A 17,817-nucleotide genomic window follows, 5' to 3' on the forward strand; every position below is an offset into this window, starting at 1 on the left:
TTTTCATTAAGTAAGTAAACTGCTCATGAGCCTTTCAAAATGTTTACAAGTAGTTCGTAATACAAAAGAGTCGCTACAGTTCTAAATTTACAAACTCCGCCGGCCTGAGCGGCAAAAATAGGGTAAACCCCTAGTCCCTCTGAGAACTCCTTGACCGTGGCGGTCAAGCGGACCTGTATGTACATCACATTGCCCAAGCTCTCCACTCAAGGCTGGTCAAGCTTTTCCTTTCCTTTACCTGCACCACATAGCACCCATGAGCCAAGGCCCAGCAAGAAAACATAATAAAACATGATGTAATATCAACAACGATCATAATAACCATTCAGGACTATCGGTCCAACAAGTAGGTGACAATAGCCAAAAGTCACAATATTGAGCATCGCTCCTTCTAGCCATGTGACGATAGGGTCACCAGGGCTTAACTGATAGGTGATTTCTTTCATAAGCATGTTCAGGACAGGTGCATGGTGATTGGTCACCAACATAACCTTCCTCACGACTCTAGGGTCGAAACTATGGACAACGTCCCTTAGCCACGTGACAAACGGTCACCAGGGTCATATACCTTGGCTATAGTCTTCTGGTCGTAGACCAGGCAAGCGCTTATAAGTTCATCGACCTTAGGGCCGGTCCCGCATTAATGCCATAGAGCCATTCAATGCGTGATCATCGACTTTAGAGTCGGTCCATGACTAGTCAGTGTCCAAAACAGATAATCGGCATTCACTAGCATTTAATATGCAACCCACGTTCTCATGTATCAACCAACATGCCTCAATATCAAACCATGCATGTCATATACCTGTACAGGGTGCAACTGTAATCATACACCATTTTCTTACCTCAAGTTCGAGCGAGAAGTATGATAAAGATGACCCCTGAGAACGATCGACCTTTTAGTTCCTTAGCGGTTACCTAATCACAACCAATTATAACCTCCATTAATGAGAATCCACAATGATAGGGTCTTAACCTAGGCACTACCCTCAGGACCTCGAAACATGCCCACACGGTGAGTAGATTCGATCCCGGGCCTTAAGGATTGAAACCCCAAGTCAAAAACCCTTAAAAACACTCAAAACGGGGTTTGGAAGGAACAGGGTAGCGCTACAGCGCTCAACCCCTAGCGCCACAGCGCTAAACTCAGAAACTCCCAAGCACCAGAAAGCCTCCTGAGGAGCGCTATAGCGCCCTAGGGTGGGCGCTGTAGCGCTACCTCCAGCCCAAAACATCCCTGAACCGACCTTCTTCATCTCCTTCGTTTCTAACTCGATTCCCAAGCTTCCAAAGCCTATTCTTGATGCCAAATAAACCCAAAAACCATCCTAACACACCCCAAACATCACAAGCATGGGAACCCTAGCCAAAACTCCCAACAAAAACCATGAATTCATCCTAGGAAACTCAACTGCAAAACAAAGCCAAAACAGAGCAAACCAGAGAAACCATGGTTAGAAACTTACCCAAAGCTTGGCTTGTGATGGTCTTCAATGGTGTAACACACTCCCAAACTCCCAAGGCTTGCTTCCTAAGCTTGAATCCTCAAAGTTGGCTCAAAAACCACAAAGAAAAATGAAGAAAAGAAGGTACGGGAGAACTCTTTTTTTTGCATACTCTGTTTTCACTACTTTCTTCAGCCAACAAGTGATATATCTATCCTAGGGGTGAAATGACCATTTTACCCCTAGGTCAATAAATACTTTCTAAAGGCTCCCAATGGCATTTTTGGTACTTTCCTCCTAACTCGTTAATCATAATTAACGCTCTCCAATTCCCGCTATTCACAACAATCTCGAACACCAATAATTCACAACCCGTTACCCTTTATCTCCCGGTAACGCTCTAATCATCAAAATCACCCTGAGACTCAACCCAAGTCCCGACACTTAAACCCGTTGTGACTAAACCGCTAATCAATATTCTACGATCGCCTCATGTCGAATAGCTCGAGCAAACCCACATCATAATGTGGTCTCAGCATATATCACTGACATGCATACAATTAACATTATATTATAATATAATTCTCATAAACATGCATAAACACATTTAATGGCATAACTAAAAAATTATGGCCCTCCCGGCCTACAAATCCAGCCGTTAAACCACATTAGGGAATCTGGGGCATTACAATTAGTTTTATATATTTTTAATTTAGCCCCTCAATAAATTAGAAATACCACTTAAGGTATCTACACAATTAACCCAATAGCACTTTAATACCCAATTACCAAAATAATCACTTTATGTGGCCCAACCTTACAATAGCAATACACACTTATACATATAAGCCCACATCGATAATTTTAATCCAACAAATCTTTCTACTAGAAATTCATAATTGAACCATCAAAATTACCTTATATTATTATAAGATATAACAGTTTAAGTTGTTAATTGATATAGTGATTATATGAGTTTGGACCCTTCACTAGTTGTTCTTATTAGAACTAGATCTAAATGTCTGTTAACTTCTCTGATTATGTCTTATCATTTAGTATCATTGATCATCTAATGAACATTATATCTATAACTAATTTATGTATATAAAATTACTTTCATAACAAAAATTAAGAGCTAAATGTCCAACTCTCGAATATTACTAAAAAAGAAATAACTAATTTACTTTCTAGTAGGAAGTAATGAATTTCATGTCTATGAAGTATGTTCCCAATCATTTGAAATATCTTATGACTCTAGGTTATCAGGAGTTTGGCTTTTTTTTTAGACCGTACTTGGTAAATCACAAGTCATAAGAGCACAAACAAGAGTTCATTACTCACTTTGGGAATACGATCAAGTATCAAGTGACCATCAATTGATGTATATGCACTTCTACATATAAACAAAGCTTATGAGAAGTTTATATTCATTGCGACCCTATTCTATACAACCTATATTTTATACAAAACCTATATTTTGTATCACTACACTAAATATCATCGATTAGTTTTTTGTTCGAAATAGAAAAAATAGATCATGCATGTACTTTACTAAATAAAGGTTCTATTTTATTTTGTGATTACTGATAACTTTAGATTAAATTTTCATAATATATAGCATGTGTGTATAAAACAAATATGAGTAAAAAAAATCTTCTTTTTATTCAATTTAATTGTAATTTTGTACGGTATACGCTTTAAGGACCTACCTTTCTTTGAGTAGCGTCACATCTAGCACATCTTTCATATTGGTTCACAGTTGCTCGTCCTCCTTATTTGTTTCAATAATTGTAGGAAAATACATATCACTTGGATCAGTTACATAATCATATTTTTTTAACAGTTTTATTTTTTTTCTCTTTTAAAAGAATTTCATTAAAATAATAATTTTTTTATGTAATCAATAAAAAAAAGTACGTAGGGAAAAAAATCAGGGTAGGCGTTCACATAAGCAGAATGTAACTTGATGGCTCTTATGCAATTGTCAGGGATGGAGGCAGATAATAAGCCTAGGGGCCAAGCTATAAAAAAAAATATTGATGGGGGCCAACAACAATTTTAGAGAAAAAAAATACTATATGTTTTAAAAAAAATGTGTGGAGGAGGGGGGGATCCTCCCATTGTGTATGTTGATGGACATTGATCTTTATGTGCTTATATTTGAAAATACTTTGAATCAACAATACAAGGTCCAAAAGTGTATTTTTTTTAAATAAATGGTCTATTGTGTAATTAAGTTTAAACAAAAAGACCCAACATGATATAAACTCTCATTTATGTGAAATAATAAATATATTAATGAAATTTAAGTGAGATAATTTGTCTTTTATAAAAAAAAATTGACTAATTAAAAAAACATAAGATTATTTTTTAGTTTTTTCAAAAACGATAATTAAACTTGATAATTGGATTACCCTAAGAGGGAAAGGAAATATCTATTAATAATAAGCCAATCAGACATAGTCCATTACAAGAAGATGACCCTCGTAGAGAAAAATCAACCAATACAGGCTTACTAAGGCGTTTGCAATAAACAGTAGAAAAAAAAACTTGGTCTAATAAGGTACCAGAATTCAAGCATCCAACGAGTATGAAGTAATCTAGATTTCCCCTCTACATGAGAAAATATGATTAACCCCACCAATGACTATCTGCTAATAAACTTCTAAAATAAATAAGAAAATAGCAATTCCCTTATTCAAACAAGAAATAAAGGACATAGACAAACGACCAACTATGCTAAGGTTTCCCAACACTAGAGATTGAGGTGCCACTTAAAATGGTAATTTTTCATAGAGAAATTGGTAGTACCGTCACACATTTGAGGAAAATTTGTATGTGAATTTATTTTATTTTATGTCATGTCATGTAAACTTAAGTTTTAGATAAAATTTAGAAACTTATAATATTTTTATGTAAATGTATTTACATTAATGTGTATTTATTTATAAATAAAATTAAAGTCATAAAATAATTAATACTTGTAGAAGAAATTTTCTCTCTCACACTTTTTGTCTCTTCCTTTTTTGTGACAACTCATTTTGTTTTATCTCTTCCTTTATCGTATGAAAATATGCATATGATGCCACGTTTATTTCGGTCTTTTATGATATTATCCATCCATTATTATTTCAATATATAAACAAACTTGGATTAAAGGGCGATTTTGGGACAAAACAAAATACATAATAGTGGAGAATGAATTTTTAAAAACCTAGAAGCATATTGATAAACAACCAAAATTTATTTAAATGTTGGTTATAATAACATCTCTCTCATTTTTTTTAAGAAAAAAATAATAAGTGTTTGTAATGATATATATATATTTTTAAAGAAAAATGATCGCTTTAGACTATTGGGTTTAAATTCATTATGTTTGATTTTTTTTTAAGTACCCTTTCATTATTTTAAATAGTCAAGAATACCCTATACACCTAGTTTTGAGTCAATATTTTCTTAATAAAGACAAAAACACATTCACTTAAATGCAGTAATATATATAAATTTATAAATATAATTTGTAAAATTAATTACTGAAACTTAAAATTTAAAATAAATTAAATAAAAACTAGAGATTTTTACATAACACAAATTCTTATGGATAAATTATAAATTTATAGTTGGACGGAGTTTTTTTTTATTTTTACGGTGCTGACTGACCATCACTCCAGCCAAGTACCAAAGGCCCGGAGTAATTGTACGAAGATTGTGAGAAAATGGTGTATGTCTCGCTCTTACGGGTTCCCTCAATCAATGCTTGGAGTCGTTGCTGGAGAGTCTCCTGATTGAAAGCCACCACTGGAGGAGGCTGAGGCTGGCCAGTCGAAGAAGTTGTTTAAGAGGTTGTGGAGTGAGGATGATGAGATAATGATTTTGAAGGGTATGATGAACTATAATTTATATTTGTATAAAATATTAATATATTTAGAAACCAAAATACAAAAGCTAAAGCTACTTTGAGCTAATAAGTCAAACCGACATATACATGTTACATGTGTATATGTGTATGTAAGTAGACAACTCAAGCTTTTGTTTTGCTACCTGAGCCTAGCCACATTTTTGTCAAATACTTAGAGCCACACGTACCTATACCACCAATATCACCTACATTTGTATATATCTATCCTATATAAATAGTTTTTTTGATTATTTTATTTTAAAACAACTTTTTAGGTTAATTAGTGTATATGTATATATGTGTGTTTCTAAGGCAGGATAGTGACGGGTGTGTGTAGAGGAAAAACTATTAAATAAATAAGAATATTAATTTTTGTAGTAATGTGTGGGGTCAAAATTATTAAATAAATAAGAATATTGTCTTTTGTGATTATTATACTTGCACTAGATCCAAAATAACCTTGACGAATAATTTTTTATTGCTTTTCGGTATATTTGTAGTTTATTATATTTTGTATATTTTGAGTTTTTTATATTTGGAATATTTTTTAGTAATCTTTTTAGTTGTTTTGGTGTTGTTTTTTAGTTTATGTTGGGTTGATGCAATATATTGAGTGTATTGTTGTGGAGTTGATGTCTAGTTGATTTAAGTTATTTTTTCAACACTGTAATGTTGTGAGGTATATGTCTATAAAGCGCCCTAATCTATTACTTTTATAAAAACATCACTCAAGTCATAATTAATAGAAAAATACAACTTAAAGGAAAAACTCAGTGGGGCATTGATAAAATATGCAAGTTTGGGGCCAATACTTAAAAATAAAAATAAAGTATTCATATGCAATATTTTAAAGAAAATAAAAGTTTAAGTCCCACTGGCGTAATTGAAAATAAAATTCATAACATAAGTTCTTATAATCTCGACGGTCATATTGATTATTTGTTCGTTCATAGGAAACCCCCACGCGATACGTACTCAGATGTTTGAACCTACCACATCACAAAGCGTGCCAAAGAGAATCCTTATTGTTTACCCGAAAGGGGGTGAGCTAAAACCCCAGTAAGGAAGTACAACAATACATAATTGTTGACGGTATGAACTCGTCAACTAAGTTAGATTAAGAACATTGTGAGTTGTAGAAGAAGCAAACTTAAATCGACTGAATTTCAAGCAAACTTTCTGATGGTTTCAAGAACACAAAACGTAAATGCTAGAATTTTAGAATGGAAAATAGAGAGAATGTAGAATGTGCGCTTTCATTAGTAATTGCAGATTACAAAATTCCGAAAAATTAACCCCCTTCTCAGGTGAAGGGAGGTCATATTTATAGGAGACCATTATTGGCTCACTGTACATGGTGGTCCTAGGGGGACATGGCCTTGTATATGCAGACTACGGATGGTTCTGGTGTTAGGAGTGTGGTGGTCGGCTCCAGTACACGCTAAAGGTCTACAGGAGCACCTCAATTTTAGTACCTGGTTGTACCTCCATCATTTTTTTAGTACGAATGTCAGAGGTTGGCTAGGAAGGACCACATCAGATACCTTATTCGTACGACCACTACTTGTCTGGCATGGTGTTTAGGGTCAAACACCTGGGGTCTTTAGGGTTGTACCCCCGTACGTACTTCGTACTTGTACGATCTCTTTGAGTCATGCGTAGGTTTTTATCCTCACAATGCATCCTACTCTTTTAACCTTTGAGTGTTGAAGTCTTTATGGGTCATCATGGGAGACACGATCCCAAGAGGCATGGGAGGCAAGATCCTCGTGAGATGCTCGATGCGGGGGAAAGGACCATGTGCAAGGCTATGCCTCACAAGATGTTGGGGCTTGTGGCGCGAGGCCATGCCTCGCGAGTTACTTACACGAGTCGGGGGCTCGTGGTGTGAGGCCATGCCTCGTAAGGCGGTAGCATGAGAGGAAGGCTTGTAGCATGAGATGGGCTCGTGGCACGAGGCCATGCCTCATGAGGTGCTTGCGCGAGACGAAGGTGTGCGGGTGCAATGTTGTGCCTCGTGAGGCCTTGGCATGAGGTGGGCCATTATTAGCAAGACATGCACCCTCTTGGGACCCTCAGTGCGAGACTCATCGTTAGTTTTAAGGGTGATCTTACGTGACCTTAGGCAAGAAGCGAGGCTCTGTAAGAGAGGTGCATGTCTTGCGAGGCCTTTGGTGTAAGGCGCAAGGCCGGGCTTGGATATTTCCATCCTGAGCCTATCTTTTGAGGGTCATGAGGTGGGGGCCTAGTGCAACTAAAATTTTGGCATCCACACTTGCCCCTCAGTCTATGGGAGGGCCTTTAGGTGCTCTGGTAGACTTTTCGGTATAGTGCATTCAAGCCGCTTGTGGTGTTAGTGTGTTTCTTTGCTTTGGTGGTGTGAAGTAACACACTTTGGGGTGGTGATCTTCATGATTCCTTGAGGATAAATGTGAGCCTATCATTTGGCTTCGCGGATCCCAACGTGGGTGTTTGGCTTCATTCTTGTCCATGGATCAAATATTGGATTCAATGGCTAGGATGAGTTTGAGCCTCCTATAAATAGGTATTCTCCTTAAAGACAATCACTACACTCATTTCTCTTAGCTTAGTTGTGCTCCAATCTCCAAAACTTCCAAGAGGTGGGTGGTTCTATCTCCCACAAGTGCACTTTTTCTTTCTTTTCTTTTCTCTTTTTTTTTTTTTATAGATATTTGTTAGTACATTTTTTTTTTATGAATCAGCAAGATTTTCATTACTCCAAAAACAACGATACAATCTAATAGCATCTTCAATGGAAGATCTAATAATATCAACTTCTATACAAATATATGAGCTGTTAGAATGTTTCCATCTTTACATCTTTATCTTTACAATTCCTTATCTTTACAATTTCGAAAACCACTCTATGTCTACTGTACTGACACGTTGAGGCCTAACACAGCTGACTCTACATTTAACATCTTCCTTAATTTTTCTCACAATCAAGTCTATCTTCACCGCCTTCAAATGCAAGAGAATATCATTTCGGGCATGCCAGATTTGATAAACCAAAGCTGCAATTGCAGCTGAGTAACATTGCTTTCTGAACTTGCTAATTTTGGCTCTTTCAATCCATCTTAGAAGACTGCCCAGGGATCTTGATTCAGCTCCCCATCGAAGCCAGCTCTTCCCTTGCTGAATACAAATCAAAGATAAAGAACAACTGAAGAAGAGATGCTCCTCTGTTTCTGTATGAAGCCGACAGAACAAACAATGAGACTCAGCAATTATATTATATTTCTGCAATTTTTCCCTTGTTCTTAATCTATTTTGAACAGCTATCCATAATACCAAGCTATGTCTTGGTAAGTTAAGTCTTCCCCACACCTCTTGACTCCATTTTATTTTATTTTGAACAGGACATAACATCGTGTAGCCTCGAGATATCTGGTATCTTGCACCAGCAAACTGCTGCATATCAGTAATACTCTTAACCCGTTCTTTGACAGCAACCAACTTTCTCCAATGCCAGCTCCCTTGATTAGGTGACTGATAGCTCCACCAATCTTCTCCCTTGATGTAAACACTATGTATCCACCTAACCCATAAGTTGTCTTCTTTTTTTGCAATTGCCCATACATACTTGATGATGGCAGCAGTATTCCACTCAGCAACTCTCTTAAAACCTATTCCCCCTGCAGCCTTGGATTGACATACACTTTCCCAAGCTATAAGTACTGCTCCCTGAAACAGATGATGACCCTTCCAAAGATAAGCACGACATATGGCTTCAATTCCATTGATAACTTTCTTTGGTAAGATCATGACTTGGCTCCAATATGAATGAATTGTTAGTAACACAGAGTTGATGAGTACAGCTCGTCCTGCAAATGATAAATTTCGAGCACTCCATGCCTTAATCCTAGCTGTCATTTTGTTAGCTAGAACAGAGCAATCATTACTTGAGATTCGCTTAGCACAAACAGGAATGCCCAAATATTGGAATGGCACTTATTTCCTGCAAAAACCTGAAGCATCCACAATGCGCTGAACCTCACTATCCTGCATACCACAACAGTAAATTGCTGACTTCGAAGGATTAGGATGCAGCCCAGAGGAACAAGAAAATAGCTTCAGCCCTTGCAAGAGATAATGGATGCTTTTAAAGTCTCCATGGCAGAACATGATAACATCATCTGCAAAACTCAGGTGATTTAATTTCAACTCTTCACACCTGTCATAAAACTTGAAGTCTGATTTGGACCCAATTCGTTGTATTATTCTTGAAAGATACTCCATTCCAAGGACAAAGAGAAGAGGAGACATAAGATCCCCTTGTCTTAATCCTCTCTTTGCTTCAAAATACCCATGCATTGAGCCATTGAACATGAGTGAGAACCTAGGAGTCCGGACACAATTCATAACCAGCTTTACAAACTTGTCAGGAAATTGGAAAGCAAGGAGCAATTCTTCTAGGAAATCCCACTCTACTGTATCATAGGCTTTCTGTAAATCCAGCTTTATCACACAGCCTGCCTTTGTTGCTTTCCTCCCATAATGCCGAATGAGATCTTGGAAAATCATAATATTGTGAGCGATGAACCTGCCTTTGATGAAACCTCCCTGATTTTGAGCTACCAACTCAGGAAGAATGTGTTTGAGTCTTGAACAAATCAACTTGGTGGCCGTTTTATAAATTACATTGCAACATGCAATGGGCCTAAAATCACTAACTGTGTTAGGACACTTAACTTTAGGGATAAGTGTTAACACAGTTGTGTTGATTTCTTTGAGGATTTGACCTGAATGCAAAAAAGAAGTTACAACTTCAAAGATGTCATTCCCAATTAACTCCAAATTGTCCTGAAAAAAATAACTTGAGTATCCATCTGGTCCTGGTGCCTTCACCCCTGGAATTTCAAAAATGATTTTCTTGACTTCTTCTTTTGTAAAATCGCCCAATAACAAATCAGCTTGCTGCTTGGTCACTAAAGGCCCTTGTTTCACCACACTGGTTAGAACAGAATGTCTATTTACCATTTTATTACCAAGTAAGCTTTGATAAAAGGATAAAAAGGCATCTGTTACCTGCGAAGGCTCATCTACTATGATTCCTTCTCGAGTCTCAATTGACAAAATTCTATTTTGTCGTCTTCTTTCTCTAATGCTGGCGTGAAAAAATCGCTGTGTTTGCATCTCCATCCTTGATCCAACTTAATTTAGCATTTTGTTGCAAAAAAGAATGCAGCTCTTTATGTACTTTAATATATTCATCCCTGGCTTCCACTTCCCTAATAAGCAAATCTGGATTCAAAGGCTCTGACTGTAGCTTTTCTTGACATTCAATCAAGCGTTCCTTGGCCTGAGCATCAGCTGCATGAATATCGCTGTACCCCTGTTTGTTTAGCTCTTTTAAGACTCCTTTGAGAGTCTTGAGCTTAGCAACTACTTGAAACATTTTTGTCCCAGTAATTGCTCGCTGCCAAACCTCCTTCACTGACTCTAAGTACTTTGGGTGAGAAGACCACATTCTAAAATATTTAAATGGCTTTTTGCCACTTAGAATCTCAGGGTACACAGATAAAACCGCAGGGGTATGATCAAAAATCCCTTCAGACAGAAACACTGCTTCAACATTGATAAAACGGTTCAGCCATGACTGATTTGCAAGCACCCTATCTATTTTGGAGCAAATTCTATCATCTCCTTGCTTTTTATTGCTCCAAGTGAAAAATCTCCCACTATACTTGACATCCTCTAATTGGCAGTCCCCCATACAGTCAATAAAATCTATTGCTATACTATACTTCACCCGTTTACCGATCCTTTCCTCTCTATTCAATATCGCATTGAAATCTCCCATGACAACCCATGCCTCCTGGGTGTTTATATCCTGTAAATCTCTCCATAACACCTTTCTCCCATCTATATCATTAACAGCATACACAAAGGTGACATAGAACCTATTCTTACCATCCACAGTTGACACTAAAAGATGTATAAGTTGGCTAGTACATCTTAAAATGCTCACAGTGAAATTAAGAGGATTCCACGCTACTATAATTCGCCCACCTGCATGCCAAGCTATGTTAGAGGTAAAACACCAACCATTGAACATGTTAACATATAAAGACCCAAGTTTCCGGGCCTTAACTCTCGTCTCGAGAAGACAAACTAAACTCACCTTTTGAGTATTAATCAAATGCCTGACTAATTTTTGCTTTTGTTAGTTGTTGATCCCTCGGACGTTCCAGCTCAAAATTCTATCCATTTCGAAGAGGAGGCACTCCCCCTCCTCCTGTTTTCTCTCCTGTATCTAACTCATTGGAATCTGCTGTTTTCGGAATCAGCTCAGGTAATTCCTGCGATCTAGCTTCTAGTTTCTGCTGTCTTCCAACCATGTCTTCTGCAACAACACCCTCACTTACAGTAATCGATGAACCAGGCAATTCAGCTAATGCCTGAAATGAATTAGCTGTTTGTGTTTCCACAGATTCTTTCTCCTTATACTTCCTTCCTTTAGTGACTTGTTGAAAACCATCAGCATCTACTTTCGGTTCCTGGGTAGCTTGGCTAGCTGCTGCTTCCTTGACATCTTCTTTGACAACCCATTGTTGCTTCCTTCCCCCTTTCTTTCTGCAAACATCAGTTGTGTGTCCCATGCCTTTGCAATGGCCACATACAATAGGCTTCCATTCGTACATGACTGATACAGAGACATTGAAACCATATTCATCTTCAAAATAAATGAGTTCCGGAAAATCCTGTTTGAGAGAAACTTCTATAAGGACTCTTGGGAAATTGAGTTTATCACGTTCTTTGGTCACTGAATCCACCTGCACAGGTTTCCCCAATTTCCCTACAATCTTGAACAACGATTTCTCACCCCAATATTTTAAGGCTAAATCAGAGATTTGAATCCATATCTGTACCGTTCAGACATCTTCTTTCTTGAAATTAGTATTAGGATCCCAGGCCTTCATCACCACAGGCCTCTTGTTGAGGAAGATATATCCGCCATTGAGAACCTCATCCCTGTCTTCAAATCGAATAAGGAATACCCCATATATGACAGCAGCCCAACCTTATCTACCTTGTCTTTCCACATCCTTCTAACAAAACCCTCAAAAATTGACAGTGGTGGGTTAGCTCCAAGCACATAGCACACCATAGAAGAATTCCAAAAAGCTACCTCTTCCTCAATGTCTTCCATTGTGATTTTTACCTTATGATCTTTCTCAACATTCGTAAACGAATTATCTAAATTCCTTATTACTGTTCCCGATCTCAGAATTGGAGGAGTATCAAGATTACCTTGCGAAATGTTCTTAGCACATTGACGATTAGCAGCTAAAAAAACTGCGAAATTCGATCTGATTTCCTCCTGTCGATGTATGTCTCGCAAGGATGACTTGGGTGACAGAGGCTCTGGAAGCCCATCGCAGAATGCAGGCTCCACAGATTTCGAACCAGCAGCAGGTACCTCCACACCATCGTCTTCTTCATCCGAAAAAGCAATTGGCTCGATGCCAAGCACAGCTTCCATGGTTTTTGTTTTTTGAACATCTGAAGTAGAGGTTGGACCTCTTTTCTTTGGTTTCTTTGCAACAGATTTTTACTTCCCCTGAATCTTCTCCCTTGTTTTCGCCATGGCACAAGGTAGAGAGCTGCAAGAAGCGCCAAAGCAGAGAAAATAAAAAATCTTATTTCTCAGTTGGCATTTGTTAGTACATATGGAGACTAAAAAATTGCTTATTTCTATCCCCTTTCCTTTTGTAGGCATGTACTTTCGACCCTAGGTATTTTTACTACTGCGACGGTGTGCAACTTCACCTATTCAAGGTATGCCTTTACCCTTTCTCGTGTTCTTTGGGTCTAAATTAGCATTATTTGGGAAGGGTTTCCTTGGTCGGAACACCTTGTGAGCTAAATTATCTACTTGAAACCATTAACACGTATTGTAACATCCCAAAATTTCCTAATAAGGCTTAGGGCCTTGATTAGGGGGGGGGGGGGATGGAAATATATGGAGTTATATATTTATTTATTTTATTTAATTGTAATTGTGTGGATTATGTGATAATATGACTAGTTTAGCATGTTTAGGGGTATTAAATATGCATGTGGGCCTGTTTCTTATTAGAATGGAAATTTATATAATTTGGCCCGTTATGGGCATAATTGTATACATATGTGCATATATGTGATATGTATGAGACTACATTATTATGTGGGTTTATTTAAGTTACACGACACGAGACGATCCTAGGGAGCAAGTTAGCGGGAAAGTCACATTGAGACCCAATACTTGACTCGGGGCGAGTTGAGGGTTATTTTGGGTATTAGGCATTTAATTGGGTTATCGAATAATGGAAATGAATAATTGGAGATATATTTGAAGTTAACGAGTTTAGGAGGGAATACTGGGAAATTTGACCATTTTGCCCTCGAGGACATTTTTGGTACCCCAAGCCTTGGGATTAGCTTAAGCCACTTAAGCCTTAGGAAATAAAAGAAAAAAACACACAAACACTCATAAGCTTTTGACCGACTTATTCTCTCTCCTTCACTCTCTTTCTCTCTAAGTTGCTTCAAACTAGTTCTTGGGAAAATTGAGACAGATTTTGGCTAGAAATACAAGAATTGAAGGCTTGGGATTGGGATTTGGAAAGCTTTTGGTTAGAGGATCATTATTCACAGCTAAGGTAACCATTCAAACTCTCTGTTATAACTGAATTTCTATAGAATCTATGGCTTCTTTTGTAATGTTCCAAATTCCCTAATATGGTTTAATGCCTGGATTACAGGGCCTGGAGGACCATAATTGATTTAATATTCAAATATGTGATTATATGCATGATTATGTGAGTTATATTATTATATGATGATAATTGCATGCATGTGGGCCCACTTCTTATTAGAAAGGCATTTTTGTAATTTGGTCCATTGAGGGCATATCTGTTTATTTATGTGTATGTTGGTGATTTATGGATGAGACCACATTGTTATGTGGATATGTTTGAGCTATTCGGCATGAGACAATCTTAGGTTGCGAGATTAGCAGTTTGATCATAACAGGGTTTAATTGTCGGGCTCGGGGTGAGCCTGGGTTAATTTGTTGCTTAGTACATTATCGAGAATGAACAAGGTAATGGGATATGGTGATGCTCAAAATCTGACCAAGGGGAAATATGAGATCAATGCGAGGCCCTCGGGTCATCATCGTCTCGGGAAGTCGTCACACCATCACTACACGAGTCTGGATTTGTGCCACATGTGATCAATGCCATGAGGCCCCCATTTACACGACATAGACGCCATGGCCTCGCACGGCCATGCTCGGCCACCCAGATGCGAGACACCATGGCCTCGCTCGGCCACCCAGACGGAAGACGCCATGGCCTCGTTCGACCACGCTCGGCCACCCAGACGCGAGACGCCATTGGCCTCGCTCGGCCACGCTCAGCCACCCAGACGCGAGACGCCATGGCCTCGCTCGGCCACGCTTGGCCACCCAGACACGAGACGCCATGTCCTCGCTCGGCTACGCTCGGCCACCCAGACGCGAGACACCAACGACCTCGCTAGGTATCGTTCGGCCACCCAGGCGCTGACGCCTTTGGCCTCGCTAGGCATCGCTCGGCCACCCAGGCGCTGACGCCTTCGGCCTCGCTCGGCCACCCAGGCGCGGACACCATTGGCCTCACTCGGCCATGCCCAGCCACGGCCGCGAAGCTCCAGCCATCTCGCTCAGCCGCACCATCAGATGGCCACGTGCAGGAGGCCTCGTGAAGGGGGCTCGTGAGCGTCATGAGAGCCATGCCACCAAGGGGCTCGTGAGGGAGGCATCTCGCCTCGTACCCTTAGACTTCTGACGGGGTCACATGCCTGTTACCTATGCTCGTGGGTGGCCTCGGGGTGCTTCAGGCATCTCATGTCAAGGACCCGAGAGCCTCGCCTCACGCCAACCCCGTTAAGTGCACCAAGTGTCTCGTTCCCTATACCTTGGGGGCCCCAATGCTCAGAGGCCCGGGTATGAGTTGAGTAGAACGTACTTGTACGATCTAGTACTGGGTACGGTCGCTAAGACCCTGTACGTCGAGTACGGACACCCATACTAGTGGGGTAGTGGGAGTGCTGGAATAAGAGTTATGGCCCGTACGTCTATGGCCAGGAGTCAGAGTCGACACCACTACCACCTGCGCCACTATGTCTGTCCCCACTCCACTGACATGGGTACGGATAAGTAGTGGAGACATCCTCCTGACGCCTGCCCCTGTACTGGGTGCACGACCTCAGCTTCTGAAACCACTCTTCTAGCAGAGTACTTATGTACCACTTGGTCTCCTGGACCACCATGTATTCCAGGCCATCAGAGCCTACTATAAAAAGGACCCCTCTCCCACATTAGGGGGGGGGGTTGGAAAATTTACTGTAGCAAGTGCTTGAGAGTGAATGAAAGATTGATTTCTCCATTGTTGTTCTATCATTGTTCTTGAGTTATTACTTAAATTTCTACAGCTTTTTCACTGACTATCTTTACTTGATAATTTTTTCCACCTCAACTTAGTTAACGAGTTCTCACCGTCAACAGTTTGGCGCCGTCTGTGGGAATGTTGGTTCCAAGCTACTGTTCTACCATTTTTTCGGCGAGAAGAGATGCCAAGACGTTCGAAGCGCCTCAGGGAGCCATGAGAGGTAGAGGTTCACCTGAACGGAGCCCAGCTGAAGGCCTCCCTGAAGGACGCTCCTCCACATAGAGACGTGGAACCCCCGCAGGACCCTGAGGTTCACGGAGGTGATAGAGTGGCCTCGTCACCAGCCGCTCCACCTGTAGAAAGTCCTCCAAGAGCACCATCGGAAAATGCTAATGAGTGCCCTCTCCCAAAACCACCACAGGTACCGAACTCCGGCCGGCAGGACCCGGACCCCTCTACCCGCAGGCATGATAAGCATCCCCGGGTCCATTCTGTGAGCTCGAGTTCGAAATCTCGATTCTACGAAGAGGAAATACGTGAGCTCCACCGTAAGAAAAAAAGGTTGGAGACCACCTTGGAGAACATGCAAGAGGTCCTGAATGGCCTGTTGCAAGGTAAATCGAGGGTGACCTTGCCTAAGAGGAAGGAGAAAGGCCGGGAGGGGGTGGAAACCACCGTACCAGTAGATGATGGGAGAACCCGACACTCTACCAGTAACACCCCCCGAGCGAAGCAACGCGAGCACCCTGAACCACCTAAGCAGGCCCAGAAACCAGCGCCAAGGACCAATGTTGCCCCTCGCAACGTGGACGAGGTCACCTCTAAAAGAGCACCCTCAGATTTACGGGAGGAGCTCAATAAAAAGAGGGCAGGAAAAGGGACCACGCCCCCTATGGCGCCCCGAGAGGGCAAGGGAAAGGCAGATCTTAGCCCGTCCGCTTTGAAGGACTCTCTAAGCAAGAGGAATATATGGAGATGAGCAGCTTGCGAAGCAAGATCGTAACCGCATCAGGCGGCCAAGTTTGTGAGGAAGAATTCGACCATGAGTCGCCCTTTGTGAGGGAGATTCAGGCCATCTGGCTCCCTGCCAACTTTAAGGAACCCAATATGACCCCCTACGAAGGGAACACGGATCCAAAGTACCACCTGGATGCGTTTAACGATCTGATGAAACTGCGAGGGATTGGAAGCGGTGCCAGATGCTACTGCTTCACTGTCACTTTGAAAGGACCCGCCTACAAATGGTTCAAAAGATTAAGGCCTCGGTCAATCAGGTCCTGGCAGCAGTTTTCTGACGAATTCCTCCAACAGCACCATGCCGTGCGGGATTACACGATGCCAGGTACCAGCCTGGCCAACGTGAAGCAAGGGGAGTATGAGAGCCTAAAGAGCTACATTCACCGGTTCAATATGGAGGCCGCGAAAGTGGGGAGCCTAACTCGCTGAGAGTTAAAAATGGCCATTACAGCGGGAGTGCTCCCAGGAAGCATGTTGTGGGACAACATGTTGAAGAGGGAAGTCACCGACTTAGATGACTTTTACCAGAGAGCGCAGAAGTACATCCGTGTGGAGGATTGCCACGCAAACTTAAAGGCAGGAAAGGAGGAGCCCCACGTGAAGTCCCCAGCTAACGATGGGTCGAATGTAACAAAGAAGAAAAGGGCGTACGATGGGTCAAGAGACGACTAGCAGAGGAAAACCAAATGAGGGAATGATCATAGGCAAGCGGCTTATACTTACTATACGAACCTCATAGATACCAGGGAGCATATTTACCTCACCAAAAAGGACCCCAGTAGATACTGTCAGTACCACAAGGATATCGGTCACACCACGGCAGAGTGTATCCATTTGAAGGAAGAAATTGAGGAGCTCATCCGCCGGGGACACCTGGGCCGTTATGTCAGGAGAGAAAGGCCAAAGCCAGAGGACGAGCCTGCGGCACCCCAGGCACAAGGGCAGTCACCTGGGCCTCCTAGCCCTGGCTCTAAGTGACTAGCCATAGGCTAGACAAGCGCTTTTAGTTTTCATCAAA

At 40.7% G+C, this 17,817-nt stretch overlaps 1 protein-coding gene across 1 annotated transcript; it reads right to left on the reverse strand.

The window, feature by feature from the left end:
* Positions 1-8,208: 8,208 nt before the first annotated feature.
* On the reverse strand, positions 8,209-9,237 carry LOC133792042 (uncharacterized). The gene has a single exon (XM_062229951.1). The coding sequence runs from the start codon at positions 9,235-9,237 to the stop codon at positions 8,209-8,211; it is 1,029 nt and encodes a 342-aa protein (XP_062085935.1).
* Between the last annotated feature and the right edge of the window lie 8,580 nt (positions 9,238-17,817).

Source organism: Humulus lupulus, chromosome 7 (genome assembly GCF_963169125.1).
Source record: "Humulus lupulus chromosome 7, drHumLupu1.1, whole genome shotgun sequence".
Classification (NCBI taxonomy): Eukaryota; Viridiplantae; Streptophyta; class Magnoliopsida; order Rosales; family Cannabaceae; genus Humulus; species Humulus lupulus.

Bases quoted from the DNA above. Each gene is read 5' to 3' on its own strand.
- LOC133792042 (XM_062229951.1), bottom strand. From the start codon at position 9,237: ATGACAGCTAGGATTAAGGCATGGAGTGCTCGAAATTTATCATTTGCA.